The sequence below is a fragment of the Pocillopora verrucosa genome, chromosome 9 (genome assembly GCF_036669915.1).
Source record: "Pocillopora verrucosa isolate sample1 chromosome 9, ASM3666991v2, whole genome shotgun sequence".
NCBI lineage: Eukaryota > Metazoa > Cnidaria > Anthozoa > Scleractinia > Pocilloporidae > Pocillopora > Pocillopora verrucosa.
In genome coordinates, this window is record NC_089320.1 from 6,526,218 (window position 1) to 6,542,044 (window position 15,827).

General features: G+C 39.2%; 1 protein-coding gene across 1 annotated transcript; it reads right to left on the bottom strand.

Moving 5' to 3' along the window:
* Positions 1 to 1,916: 1,916 nt before the first annotated feature.
* LOC131780482 (uncharacterized) lies at positions 1,917 to 15,549 on the bottom strand. The gene is made up of 8 exons (XM_066172102.1): positions 13,714 to 15,549; positions 11,496 to 11,565; positions 7,805 to 10,827; positions 5,255 to 7,480; positions 5,024 to 5,151; positions 4,462 to 4,582; positions 3,685 to 3,767; positions 1,917 to 3,161 (listed from the first exon to the last, which is right to left on the bottom strand). Exons 3-8 carry the CDS (start codon positions 10,769 to 10,771, stop codon positions 3,104 to 3,106), a joined length of 5,583 nt encoding a protein of 1,860 aa, XP_066028199.1. The 5' UTR covers positions 10,772 to 10,827; positions 11,496 to 11,565; positions 13,714 to 15,549; the 3' UTR covers positions 1,917 to 3,103.
* Positions 15,550 to 15,827: the final 278 nt, after the last annotated feature.

Sequence of the window (15,827 nt, forward strand, 5' to 3'; positions counted from 1 at the left end):
TTTCCCAAGATTTGCAGGACTGTCAAGCGTATTTGTGCCCTTCCTAGTGCCGTGTCCATAAAACAAATTGAGATGGAGGGAGAAAACACAAAATTGCATATAGCGAGGAAACTGCCATTGTGACCCCAATTTTTTTCGGCTTTTGAATGATCGGTAGGATAATATTCCCAAATTGTGAAAATTTTGAGAGATGTCACCGAAGCAAATTTAAGAAAATCAAAGGCAAAGCCAAATTATCACTGGTGAGCGCCATTCGAAGAGAGAGCATATCACCTTTTAAGTAAGCCGTAACCAGACTCCAAAACAAGACGAGAGGGCGGAAGCCGCTAGGAGGTCTGAGGGCATACCCCCCCCCCCCCCCCCCCAGAAAATTGTGGAATCTGGAGGTTCAGAAATGCTCCTTTTAGCATTTCCCAAGGCATTTTTCTTCACAAAAGTCAATCAGTTCAAAATCAAGACTAGGCAATTGCCTCGTCTTGCCTCATGTTAGCTACGGCCCTGCTAACTAAGCAAATGAAAACATTTTCCGCATTTTAAATAATTCACTGGCGTGCCTTAACCTTTTACACAAGAATACTTTGTTCTGATGTAACATCATTGGCTATTGCACCGATAATATTATTGTATAATTGTATCATTCTGTAACATTTTAGTTTTTCTCCGAAGACAAAGACTGTGTTGCCAATTATCAGTATACCCGAGTCACCGAAGGAAGCTTAATTCATGTGTTTTGCAAATACAAACTTTCATTTTATCTCTTTGAAGAATATGTAAAATGTTAGACGGCAAAATAATTTTTTCCAAGGACATGAAACCTTTTTTCCTCTGTTGGTTTAATTGATAAACTAGTGTGGGGCACCGCACACTAGTAGAAGATATGTGCTGAGCCCGCACTGCGTCGCTACCGCATCCTGCCACTGAACTTACGGATGTTTATTGGCCTTTCGAGGACTTCTATAACATTTTTGTAAATGTGATTACGTACGTAACAATCGCTAGTGTCAATCAGCTTTATTGACCTAGTTTGTTACTTCAGTAAAGTTCGACTCATCAGGATAAATGTTAATAGAGGTAAAGTATAAGTGAAACAAGTTCGAGTTAACGGAAACTTCAAGTAGCCTGATGGTAAATGACTGAAAAGGTGTAGTCGATTTTTTTCGCAACCTACATGTACGATAACGTGATTTGTTTAAAATAAGTAAACTTCGTTGCACTCGACAGTCCGTACCAGCCCATGTGTAGCCGTACTTCCCCCCCCCCCCCCAGGTGGAACGGAGGCGAGGGAACGTCTACGCTAATCGTGTTCCGTGACGTCACTCTAATTATGCAGAATAATGTCACTTGATAATATCTGTTCGCGAAGTGGCACGTGTTCGCGTGAAGGTTATGGAGATAAACAGTAACATTGAGGCGAATTTCGGATAAATTTACAATTCAGCGTCCGAGTTCAGATATGTACTTTTCTTTAAGGATATAGGAAAAGATTGCGAGCAACTTTTGGTATAGAGTAAGAAGAGGACGATTTTCGATTAGTATCGCGCTTTCGAAAACAAGACTTCAGTGGGTTGTCACTAAAAAAAGAAATGACCCAAAAGAGCCTGACTAAGCTAATAGTCTCTGTGGCCTACTGATATAGCGTCTTAGCGTGGCCTGACGCGAGGGTTTAACTGATGAGCTCTCTAATTTCTATAGCTATTTCTTAACCCTCAGAACTAGGTTAGAGCTTCTATTTTGGCGGGTAATTTCGAGGAGTTTATATTCTCATATTAAATGCATGACTTCTAGACTGTTCCTCTAAACGTCCCTCTACTGATCCAAAGCCCACAATACTATCAATATTTTATGATGACCGTGTGACTGAAACGTTCAATTCAAGAATACGAAAGAACTCGTAAATTTATTTGAGATTACAGCTTTTTAAACAAAAGAATGAATAAGAAAATAACTAAAAGCATGCTGTATTCTTCATAAAGCTTATTCACTAGATCATTCGTTATTCATAATTTTGTGCTATATATAATGATTCGATTTAGCACCCAACCGTCAATAGGCGACGTATTCACGCAGTGTCTCTCACCGTTCAAGCGGAGTGTGGTTCGGCAACAACCAAGGGACTCAAAGTTAATGAAGGTAAAGGTTTACAAATTTAGTCTTTTTAATTGCTCGGGAGCCCATTTATTGAAGGTTCCGGTAATCATTGGTCTGAAAATGCTGTTTTTCAGACATCAATAGCTTTGGAATTCAAACTATAAAATGTTTAAGAAAACGACACAGAACGGGCTGGGTTTTGAGCGAATACCCGCCACGCTATTCCATAGATTAAGATCTTAGAATATGACCCGTGAAGTTGCCAAAATTTGCGAGAAACGAGCTCCTGGGATAAATCGAATCATTATAAAGTACATGCAGCATTATATAGTAATACGTTTAAAATAGTCGATGATGTTCGTTCCTTTCCGTCGTGGTTGTTGTTGTTGTTGTTGTTTTTTTTTTTTGCCAGAGTATCGTTATTTATCAAAGCAACTCAATGTCCTAGATACATATGCCTAAGGAAATCTTAAACCAGGCGTTCTTTACGTAAAGTCTAAGATCATCATCGACAAGTCATTTAATTTTACCACTCTAAATTCTAGGTTGTTGGTAAAAAAACTAAATATTTGATAACTAGTGATAAAGCTTTGATAGTTTGGTTATGGAGACCTACATATAACCTGCACATGCATAACACACCTAAACCTACTACATTAATTTTGTTCGAATTTGAAATTTCAATCTAATATAAAAACGTACCGATCAATCAAACTAAAAAGGGTAAAACAGTAAATGATTTAAAAATGGAGCAAGATTAATTTGATTGTGTAATCTAATCGTCTGCGCCTGAGAAGTCCTGAGTGGGTAGTGCCTTCGTACCCGAACGATTAAACAACTCCAAGGAATTTTAGTACTAAAGCTGTTATTGAATTTATGCTTAAAGTCTAAAAAATCTGAAAACCTAACAATTATCAAAAGGAAATAAAAAGTCATCCTTTCAGCTCCATTCTCAGGGTCCTCTCCATTTTATCAACAAGGTGAGAAGAGAAGGGCCTGGGATGGACCTTGTCATTCACTCATTGCCATTTGTCTGACTGTATAGAGGATGCCGACAAATTGGGCAGCTGCGACTGCAAATTTAAAGGAAACATCTCAGGTGAATGCAACTTGAACTCGTTTGAATTAAACGCGCGAATATTCAAGTCAAGATCACCGTAAAATTACGGGCAAAACTAAAGGAGACTGCAAAGCTCACAATCGACCTAGCATTGCTGTGGATTTAGAGCTGTTCCAAGGCTGCATGTAAAGAGAGCTTTTCTCTCAGTGTCATTAGACCAAAACCCAGCTACTCACAACAGCAGTCAGAAGCTAATATCCCAAACCAATGAGGGATTCAACTGAAACAAATACAAGTTCCTTTAAAGGAAAGAAGACGCTAAAAACAATAATTGATTTTGACACTCCAGTTCACGCAGCCAGAAGTCGAGTCGAGTCGAGAGTCAGGCAACTGACCCCTACAGCCTCCGCCACAACTCCTGATACAAATCCAGTTCAGAATTTTAACTAGATACCGTCAAATGGAGGGGAGCATTAAAGCGTTCTTCGTTATGTTAGTTAATTCAAAAAAAATCATGTCCTTTTGAGCATACTTACACGCCATTCTGTATCATTGCAATGGCACACTCTCTATGAACCTTGTGTGAGCATGGCAGGATTTGACAACCGCTGAACGCGTCCTGCAAATAAATGTTTCACACGTTCATTAAGTAAAAGTATTAACAGGTATTATCTGTCAGTTTAACTTTTTTAAAATTATTTCTTTTTCCAGCAATTCTATTAAAACGCTTACTTTTGTACTCAGAACCTTGCTAAGAAAAACTCAAGTGCTCTCTAAGTCTGTTGCTAGATCTGTGACTCAAACATTACATTTACAAGATTTTACATTCATTGTCGATAACAAGGATATAATTACAACAAAAGGGAAAAAGCTATTGGCCAATATTTCCTCCTGCAGAGCTGATTTAGTATGCAACCAGTGTCTTTAGACAGTTTTTTGAAATCCATACTCCTACACTGGCAGATAGGAAAACGTTCCAATGTATAAATGATACGAAGAGACATTTACCTCATTGGAATCCAGACTTAACGGCTGTGAAAACTGTGCAGCTGCTTCATTTTAATCGAGCATAAACATTGACCTACAAAGCTATATTTTTCGATAGAACACAAAAAATGACGTAATGTTTCACAACGATGTGAGAACACAAAATAATAATTATACAGTACAACGGGTGACGAAATCCACAAACACTGACAATCATCTACAAGCAGACGCGACAAACAAGAAACGAAGTGAAACGAACAAGACAGAGAAATCCCCTCTAGAAGTTTTGCAGCAACACCGTGTTAGTGCGAAGAGTAAGTCATTACCTCCAAACAGATGCAGCACTCATCATGTCCTGAATTTTCTCGGCAAGAATGTCTTCCTTCCAGTCGTTTGTCCAGACAGACGTTACACACATCACAGTGGAAGGAGCGGTCTTTGAAGATGCTGCAACGAAAACAGGAACATCACTTCGCAGGTAATACTCGAGCAAAACTTAACATGAATCGTAAAGAAATTAAATTTCTAATGCAAAGTGAAAACCCTATATTTCTACTCGATTCGATCTACAGAATGGAATCCTGATTCCTATGAGGGAGCAAAAACTGATATTCAGTCGTGCTCAATACTTTTTTAATGCGATTTCGTAAAGACGGAGGAGAAATAAAATGGCAGTGGTAAATTTCATGTGCGTATCGATCACAGCTTGTATCTCTCTTATTAAGCGTTGCTCTTGCCCTGAGGCTGGCGCCAGACTTTTCTTTCCATTCATACGGTAACACTTGATACCGAAGCAGGCCAATTACCCCCTTACACTTTTGGAAAACAAGAATATCATCCAACAAATGGAAAAACGAGCAATTTCGCAGTGAATATCGTTTCACCTACCGGCAGATACCACATTTTGTGCAGTGAAATGGATTTTTGTCTGTGCCCGTGAAGTGTTTACACATAGAGCAGAAATATGCCGAGAACTTTGTTTTACATCTAGCACAGGTTTGGGCGTCCTGGTTGATCTTAAAAAGGAAGAAAGCATTAAAAGCCTATCGCATATAGTCTAAATGTAACTTCTCCATTTCCACATTTATATAATATTAAATAAATGATATGTCTATATACCTCTTGTTGATGGCTACAAACCGAGCACTCAACATAACACGCCTCTCTTGCTTTGGAATTATCATTTGGACACCCAGAGTTGTTATGACAACGATGACAGGGAAAGAACTTTCCACAGCATGGGAACTTGACACGGCAGAGCCGTTTATAATGTTCACAGAGCCATTGTCGATCCTCAGCACCAGCTGAGGTTTGCGTAGGTGTTTCCCCTGCACCACTCATCGGGTTGCTGACTTCTTCTCTGTCATTCCTGCGTTCCGTTTGTCTTGTTTCACTTGCCTCCCTCTCTTTTCTTTCACGTGCTTGTTGTTCTTTCCTGGCCCGCTCTTCTTTTTTTCTTCGTTCTTTTTCCTTCATTGCCTTTTCTTTTACTTCCCTTTTTTTCAAGGTTTTTTCGACAAGGGAACAAGTTTCGGCCACTCGTCGCTCTAGGTCAGCTAAGGAATCATCATTGGAGAGAGACGGTGGTCCTTGGTTAGCAGTGCCCTGATCTTCAACTGTTCTTGTTTCCCGTGTTAGATTTCTGTTCATGGCTGCTTGTGGTAGAGCGGAGATTTCCATTTCAGGGAAGACCAAGCCTTGTGTAATTGAAGTGGTATTAGATAAACGTAGAGGATTTTCATTCATCACTTTAAAATCATAGTTTCTCTTCCGTTGTACTTCAGGATCAGTACCTTGACCCTTCACTTTTCTCTGTTCTGGAAAAGGGTGTGTTTGCGCCAAAGGCGTGTCACCATTGATCAAAGCATGCGGATGTATCACTGCAATTCGCGGTTCATCGCAGGAATGGGTTTGGAGATGCTCCGACCCGTTGCAGGGAAGAGAAAGTAGAGGACGACCAAGCACTGGTAGATCCCAAACTGCAAGGTTATGACCGAAGGAGCCATGAGGGTTTGGACCTTGTGCGTCAGGAGATACTTTTGAACTTTCAGAATGAAATGATGGGGCTTGAAAGGAGTAAGTAGCTTGATAGCCTTGCTCATTAGTGAAACAAGATGACCCTTGATGCCTTGAAAAAGTGTTAGAGGATCCTCCATTGGCGTTTTTTGCTACATTCCCCGTGTCATCGATAGGAGTGGTAATGCTACTGTCATCTGAGTGACGAGCAAGGAAGCAAGGCCTTATACCGAATAAATTTGATTCTTTTTCATCTATGGTGTTTCGCATGTCATGTCGTGGTCTAACCTTCTCAGGCTTTGCGTCCTTGTCGTTCCAGTAAGTGACCGATTCGCGATTCTCGTAACCTCGGCCCCTGTTAGAGAAAAATGGATCTTGTCCTCCACCCTTTAAGCCTAGAAACTCCCCAGGCCTTGTGTTGTGACTTTTTCCTGATAGATACTCTTGATTCTTGTTTTTCCTCTCTTGAGAAACTTTCAGCGACTTCGAATCGACTTTACGTTCCCTATTCCTTCCGTTTTCATCCGTGGCGTCATTGCACCAACTGACTGAGGCAGCGGCACCATCATGACGCTCCACCTGGTCTGTAATTCGTGGAAGGTTGTCAGTTACACCACCTTCCCCTTGATAAGGTGATTCAGCAGATCCGGTTGAGGAGTAACAGGGATGACAATTTTGGATTACAGAACTTTCACACGAAACATTTTTCCTTGCACCATCAACTTCATCATCCATAGACTGCCCTAGCCAATCATCGGTTTGAATACACTTCTCAAGGTTTTCTTTACTCTCGCGTAATTTGCCATCCGTCTGAACTTTCAAAGTTAGTGGCGGAACGAGTGGCGTTTGATTTGCCTGTCCTTCCTCTGCATCGTTGCCACTATAGTTGAACTCTGAAACACTGAGATAAGCCATGTTAGATCTTTCTTCCTCTGTATTTGCAAGGTTTGGAACTTCTCTCTCGCGTCTCTCCAATTCTAAACCACACGAATAGACGAAATTCATTGATGATTTACCTTTCTCTGCTGGCTCTAACCTTGACCTTCTGGAAACCTCATCAGTACCTTCACCGGAGGATGATGATGATGATGATGATGATGACGATGATGAAGATGACGATGGAGGTAATGATGGTGATGAACTTACTTCACTGGATGATGATGTGGGCTCCGCCAGATTTTCAGACTCATGAGAGTCACTGAGCTCTGTTTGAGTACCAAGATCACATGTTGAGGGAATACTCAAGGAATCTGTTTGTGTCGATGATTCCGAAAGGAACGACTGTCCGGAAAGCAAGGTTTTAAGCTGCATTTCTAGCGGCTGGTGCTCCTAAAAAGAGAACGAATCAAAAAGTATAACAATAGCCAAAAATTAACTCCTGATCCCGCTATGGGGTTTAAGGCATAAAGAAGCTGTTCTTTAATTTGAAAGAAAACCAAATTTTAGATTTCTTCAATATAATGTATAAATCCCTGAAGTTAGATGAAAAAGCAGTAAGAAATATTCTCACTCCGACTTTGTCATATTTTTGTTTTATTGGTAAGCTGGACTTTAGATTTAGTAGATGAATCGTTGCATAACAAAGATTTATCATCATGGTTGAAAAACAAGTTTCATGCTTACAGTGATGAATGCAACATTCAAAACACTTACTCTCGTTGAAATATTCTTTGCGTTTCCTCTCAGATGTGACGCAATACACCAGGAATTATCACTTTTTGTCTCGAAATGAATGCCAAAACTACGAGCACATTTTTCCATTTTGTCAGCGATGACCATCTCAATAAGAGAACAATTGCACGGTGGAACTTCTTCTCGGACAATCTCTACTTTTCTACGGCTTTGAGAATAGTGAATCAAGTGGGTTTTCACTTTGATGGTGTCTTCATGGCACTGAATTACTATTTGCCCTATGGATGGACCTTGGATTTTCAACACGAGCTGGCTGTCTTTGACTACCACGTTCACAACTTCACCAAGCTCGTCTTCATTGGTTAAAATTTGCTTTAGAAGATTTCCAAATAGAAAATTCGCAATTACTTTGTCTTGGAAGATAAATGCTAGGCTTCCTTCACAAGTGTTCTCTGTCTTGACGAGAACCGGAGATTGCGCTTCAGATTCTGAACCATACTTAGCTGCCGATAACACGAATGGCAAAAGGGAAAAATCATCAGAAATCGAAGAAAGAGTGCTTTCTGCAGAGGCCAGGAGTTCCAGTTCTATGAAATATTGCGTTTTCAATTCTATGCTCTGATGGCTGCATAGGATCAAGTGAGGTAGACTGTCTTCTACTGCATTTATACTCCACACATTTATTTCATTTAGCGCTGAAATATCAACTCCATGAGATATTGGACACTCCACAAGAAATCTGCAAGATCCTTTCCACTGAGTATTGTCAGTTTTGAGTGCCAAAGTTTTGAAAATTTGCCTCGATTTCCTTTGTCCAAAGTTGTCATCTTTATGTAAAGATTTTGTAAGCTCCTTGCCATGAGAGTTACAGGGAGTATCTGCATCGTTTTCTTCAGTGACTTTTCGATGGTTCATCACCCCAAGAGGCGTCGAAAAAATCAGGTCGTGCATAACTTGTTTGCCAAGACATTGCATGTTTGAACTAAAAAACGCAAATCGAAGCTCTTCAACGAGAACTACATGAGTTACCTGCGGAGACTGTTGGTTTGACAGGAAAGAAAATAAACTATGCACATCAGCTATCATAGCATACATTTCCATTTCTACAAACGCCTGAAGGATTACTGCCAGAGCAATCATCAAGTTTGTATTTTCGTCAAAAAAAATAGTTTTGCTTTCCGGTTTAACAAATCTCTTCACTTTGTCCTCAATGAAGTTCTTCAACCGTCCGAATTCATCTTTTAATCTTTCTTGAACTTTCGGGAAGGTTTGACACGTCTTAGATTTGAGATGACACACAACAAAAATCACTTTTAGTAAAATGACTTCAGAACAATCCAAATATTCATAAAACATACTTGCATATGTACACGAGAGAAAGAGAAAAGCGACACTTTGATCCACTCCAACGTTGAACAAACAAAGACCAGCTTTGAACCAGTTAAAGCTCAGCTTTGCAGATAAGTTCTTGGAGACGGGGGAATCCACAAAATCATCACTTTCTGAGAGTGCTCCTAGATAATCCCGGAGATCAGTCGGTTGATGCTGGTTGAGAACCCTGGTTATTTCCATACCAAACTCAGAAACCAGAGTTTCAAGTTTTAATTGTTCCTCATGATCAACATCGGGAGATGGTCTTCTTCCGCTTTGTGAAGACAATTCAATGAATTTTGGCTTTAATTGGCACTCAAATGAGACTTGGCAAATTCTTTCCACATTTTCCAGAACTTTCTGACTGTGCGCTAAGGATTTTTCTTCACATCCATCGAGCCATTCTAGCCTCGCAAGACCTGCATTGCATTTAAGAACATCGGGGTGAATAGCACCAAAAGCTCCGGTGAAAATCTCTAATGCATCGGTAAAACATTGCCTAGAGCGTGCGAAGTTTTCCAAGTGGAGGAAAACAAGTCCTTGTTTTGAAAGAATAGAAGCAACTGTTGGGTGATCTGCACCACATCTTTCACGAACAACCGGTAGAAGATAGGAGAAATAGCTACAGACAAGGTCAAGATTACCTTGATAAAGGTGAATGTCGGCCACAGTCTCCATAATTGTGACTGAGAAGTCCAACGAAAAGTTTGTACTAATATCAACAAGTTCATTCATGCCTTGCAAGGTTGAAATCTTAGTATCAATAAATTTCGTGGTCCCACTGGAGGCTTGAAGCATCGAACAAACTAAACGGATTTTTAACAAAATGCAGGTTAACAGTCCCTTGTTTTGATGCAATTTTGTTTCACAAAATGCTTTTAAATTCTCAAATTCGTCCAAAGCTTTTCTAAGATTCCTGTTATCCAAAGAGGTAAGGGCTTCATTGTAATCAGCAACTGCAGTGATTCTTGGTTGCATGGCAAAGCGGCTTACATTAGAAAGGAGATCGTTTTGTAATTGCATGTCGATTACATAACTTCTTTGAGCCTGGTGCACTAGTCGTAAGTTGTTTGCTATTGTTGATATTTTCTCCTCGATAGTGACACACTCTTTTCCTGTTTTGACTACCTCAAATATCGCAAGAGCTCTTTGAAGACTAACTTTTGCGTTCTGAAAACTTCCTCTGGTAATATACACACAACCTAAGTTGTTAAGGGCAACTCCAAGGCTACTGATAACTGATTCTTCGTCTACAACATTCTCAATGTACACTTTTAACTGCTCAAATACTTTCTCAGCTATATCAACACAAACCGTGATTAAAGCAGCAGCACCAACTACATTGGCAAAGCGGACAAAGAATTTGTTCTTGGGAGAAGTTTGTGGCAATAAAATTGCTCCAGTTCGCAGACTCCACGCCACATTCTCTATCGATATTTTCTCTGCCTTGTTTACTATCTCTATCTCCTGTAAAGTGGGTTTGGATAACTCACTTGGTAACAAGTCTTGGAGATACTGGTAAGATTTTTGTAATGATTCTTTCACTTGAACTAAGTTCCCTTGTTCCAGATAGTAAACCGTTAATCTAAGGGATTCAGTTCTATCTGGAGGATCCATTTTCCATGCCTTAGGATAGTGAAAATAGCTGGTTCATCTAGACTAAGTTCCTTTACCTGAAATGACAGTGATGATGATATCGATGGTTGTAAAGATTATTCACAGATTACTTTGCTCCACCATAATATAATATTCATTCTCATTTAAAACAGTTGGACAAAAATGAAAACATGAAGTAAACCGATTCTTGAAAGAGTCCTCTATGGTTTTATTCTTTTATATGTAATAAGGGACTATTCGCTGGGGAATTAGTCGTGAAAAACAGAGTGTAAAGGAGGACTTAAAAAAAAAGGTTGAATGTAAATCAACCAAACAACCCCCCTTTCCCGTGATAAACATTGACAGGTCCTTAAACGACAGGTCCACAAATCCACGTGACTTACATGTCTAACAGTACATTTCGCGTGACCTTTTTACTTTTTAGTTAAGTTGTCTCCCCCCCCCCCCCCCCCCCCCCCCGTAAAACAAAAGAAAAGCGAAGGCCTGAAGGAGAAATACTTTTCTGTTCAAGCCGCCAGGAAAACAATATGCGTTTACTGTAGGGGAAGAGTTGACTAAACTCGTATTTGGCGAACAAAGACAAGGGTAAGTTTTTTCGTCCGAGCCCGTCCACGATTAGAATCCCACTACTCAGTTGTTACGTGACGTTGGTAGCGAGCCCGTTGGTTATGGAAGCGAAATGGATATATTTGTCTGGGCAATAATATTATCCTTATGTACATACCGTTCCTTCACCCCATGTCGTCCAACACTCCTGAGTTTGTTTACATTTGGATCAGTTGACAGGACAGAACCTACAAACACGAGAAACCGAGCGAAAAGCTTTACGATGCTCTTGTTTGAGAAAGAAAGAGAACCCCTGATAGAATACTATGCAGTTTAAGAACATTAGCTCGCTGATTCTTAGTTGGATCGAACGCCATAATATGATTTACCAATTGTGTTTATATTTAGTCAAGTCAAAGGGGAATCCATGGGCAGTGGATCGTGATCAATTAGTACGCTAATCAATCATTTTATGATTCAATCTACGCAATATAACATATGATTACGTGAGCTTGCTGATATTTTAGCAGAGTATGAAATTCAATTGCCACTTTACATGGTTCACAAGTGGACATAAAACTGAAGATGATCACTCGCTTATGAAACACTTAAGTGAACTTTCTCATAACATATTTTAAGAAAGCAATCGCGGAAACATACGCAGAAGTACAAGTCAAAAATTAATAACACTATACTAAGCGTCTGTTACAAGTTTTAAAAGTTTATTAACTCGTTCATCCGTTTCCCAGAACGCATCAGTAACTTCCGACACAGTGCAGTTACAATTCACTAATTAAGAAAGATCGCACATACACAGTTTCTTAACAAGTCTACAGCTCATATCCCAACCAAGGGTAAATTGGCGCAAAATGTTCGTTCTGTAATGTCGTTCTTACAGCTTCAACGCCACTGTAGAGGTGGAAAAAAGTGACTAATAATGTAATTACGAAAGTAACAAATAAAGTCTGTGGCTTTTCGGAAGCTTTCGCAGCAATCTGACAAAGTGAGACCATAAGCAATTTACTCGAGGTCTTTCAATCAATTTTCACCTTCAGCACATAAATTTGAATTTAAAAACTGCTTCACTCAGTTTTTGTTCAGCATCGTTGCATTGACTACCACCATTCGAATTTAAAAAAATTGGAAGTGACTCTACGAGTCGCTACGATTGTTTACGATTAGATGTTAAACGAGAACAGTGAACACTCGTTTTGGCTGACCGAAAAAAGTTGCATTCGGAATTTTGTTACACACAGGATATTATTGTTTCGTTTTCTCAGAAACAAAACGAATCTACTTTGACCTCAGGGCGATATAATTACCTCTATGGAAAAGTAGCCAGCTGAAGTATAAACAACCTTAAGCAGGAAAAACAAACTTGTAAAAATAAGATCCTAAAATGCATTAAACGAAAACACTAAAGACATAAGCGAATATATCACACAAAAAAAACTCTGGCCATTCAGAGATTTTAGTTTCGATTGCAGTTGTATTATTCTACTTGAAAAATGCAAACTTTTCTCGTTTTACGTAAGTTAGCAATGTAAAGACCTCCGCAAGTGCTATGGGTCGTAACTAAATTGAGCCAATGGTTCCTTGGCAAGAAAATCGGTAAAATAAAATAGCCTGCGCTTATCTGTACTTTTGGAAAGCAGCTGTCTTTCTAGGATCTCACCGTAGCTTTTCAGAAGCTTTCTACCCATCTAAACGAGGTGAGACCGTCGAATTTTACCTTTACAACGCGAGTAAACCATTTTGATGACCCCAATTTCGAAAACATTTTAAAAAACTATGATTGTGTCTAACTCATAAATAGATTTCGAAAACTCTTTGTATAGGCTTCTTGGATTGCGAAAGGACACGACCAGTTTTCCCAGAAAATCCGCCGAATACGTTCGGTTGAGAAACCACAATTCGCTCTTGTTGTGATATATATGTTATTCAAATCTATTTTACCTTAACGGTGTCTGATTTCTTTGTCTGTTGTGCTTTACTTAAAATTCGGGAGTTTTCCAGGAATGAAACACGAAATTGAATGTTTTTCAAATTATCATCAGAGTAATTTCTAATAGAAATTTTGCTACTCTCCTATATCTCGTCCTAACGTCACCAACGTAGAAAGCGAAGTTTGGCGACACGAACGAAATAATATTTTTATATTCTTTGTATACATATAACTACTCGGAGCGACTTTGCACTGTTCGATCGAGAGGTAGCAATATACGCATGTTCTATTTTGGTGGTAAACCATTTTGTTTAACTCTTGTTTACTACGATCATGTGATTGGAAGTTTCTGCACAAGAAATATTCATCGAACATAATGCGAGTCTAGGACTGTTCTGTTAAAGTAAACAAGCAGATCGTCAATGATGTTAATGAGATCTCCTCAGCTCACCTCGCTAGCCTTTATAAATTGCGTTTCTTCATCTGATTGATGTAGGTACCACCAGAGGTGAACGGGCTACGAATGATTTGACAGAGAATTGAAAAACACGGTTCTCTTGTAAGGTTTCGGCCTCGCTTCCTGTTGACATTCACATTAAAGCGGGGAAGCCCCGCGGATGTTTTCGGGTATTAGAGCGGAAGACCTACTTCTTCGATGAAATCAGCTTTCATAAAATATTTTGCAGGATTCCTTTTTCGCTTATGTTTTGTTATCTCTTTTACCAAGAAAAAAAGTCCAACAGAAGGCACACTTTAAGAAAAGCCAATCTAATTCCGGAACGGTTTTAATTTGTTTTTTAAGTCTTCATCTCTCCGTGAACTTGCGATAAACCTCAGAACAATCTCAGAAGTCTCGAAAGATTGGACAGATCGATGGTACCAGCAGTCTTTTATGTTACCTCTCGTAGGTCTGTTTGGTGGTAAACAAGTAGAAGGCATTCCACGAGAACGAAGTTTGTCAACAAATAGAATCCGTACATCTTTATGGTGACATCTTTTAGTGATCCCTTGCCTCGTAAATCTGGAAACTGGGTCGAGCAACTGAAGTCGAGGCTCGCATTCTTACAGAATACATTTTTATCAAAGCAAAGATTAAATGGCTGCTTCAATTTGGACACCAGAACACTGTTAACACTGTCACGTATTGGCGGACGTTTTCACTGAGATTCGAGTTTGCAATAAGTCTATGACGGACATCAAGGGGAAATGATAATCAATTTTGGTTCGAGTTGACGCGATGTCAAGTTTGGGAGGGTTCGAATCATTACAAGTCGACTGGAATTGTAACAGTAAATCGGTAACAGATTGGACATGAAAGTTGGTACAATTTTGTAGATTTAACACCAAAGATGAAACTGATGTGGTGAGATAAAATTCTCTTAAGTATGACTTTAGGGAAAACGGAACAAAAAGCGAAGGCGCTCTCTTTATCTGAGACAATTAATTTTACAAATACACTCTCTCCAGGAGACGCTCTCTAAAAATAGAATCTATGTTGACGAGAGATTTGGCTGTTAAAATTAACTTTGCATATTCAAGGACTGAGAAATTTTGGCTTACTAGAGAAGCTAACCTTCACGCTATAAATGTTTAACTTGACCGTCGTAAGGAGAAGCATATACACACATACGTGCCTCCTTTTTCCGCTTAGGATTTCGCGTGGCGGGTGCTCTGTAAGTTTTGCTTGGTTTATTTTCACGGTACATTTATCGCCTCTTTAGAGAGACGGTAAATATATTAATTCATTAAGAAATTTGTGTTAGCTGTCATTTGTTATATATAAAATGTGCCTGAGCCATATACATACAAAATTGGAGTTATCTTCCAGGTCTATTGAAAAATTGTTGATGGTGAAAGAGATAATTACATGGCCATGTGTATGAGTTAAATTTTTTGATAGGTTGTAAACAGTCATTTCTTTCTGGTAAGACATTGAACAAATGGACGATCTCTTTTCGCTCAAAAGAAAGAATAACTGATTTAAACAACAAGGATGAAACATGTTGTCAGCCGGACTTCAGACTTCCATATCGATATCGATTTGATAACAGAACCAAAACATTATTAGCCTGAAGAAGTTTTGAACACAGTAATGCTGTATGTGTCTGTTGAAGGCTTATATGTAACAACTGTCCTAAATGTAATAAAGTCCTAAATGTAATACCACTTGGTCCTAAATGTAACAAGCCTCCAATGCAATCGTCTCAACTCCGCCAGTGCATTACGTTTATGTTTCATATAAGGCCGAAAACAGTCACACGAGTGAGATATGATGAACATTAAAATGCTTGTTTATGTTGAAGACTGTAAATGATGTTCCGATCCCCAAAAACTCACGCAAAAATGTATGCCTTGTTTTCTCTGAGATGCATGTGAGTAAAACTAATCGTGTGAAGCGTTTTTTTTAATGGTATACTAATTGGTTTAAAGAATTAAAAAGAAACAAGGTTTGCTCAACGCACTGATCTCCTTAACGATCAGACATTAGATAAAACAGCAAGACCCGACAAAAGATTTGCCCAGCGACGTTGTATTGATTGGTTGAACTGACTGTGAAAAAATTCT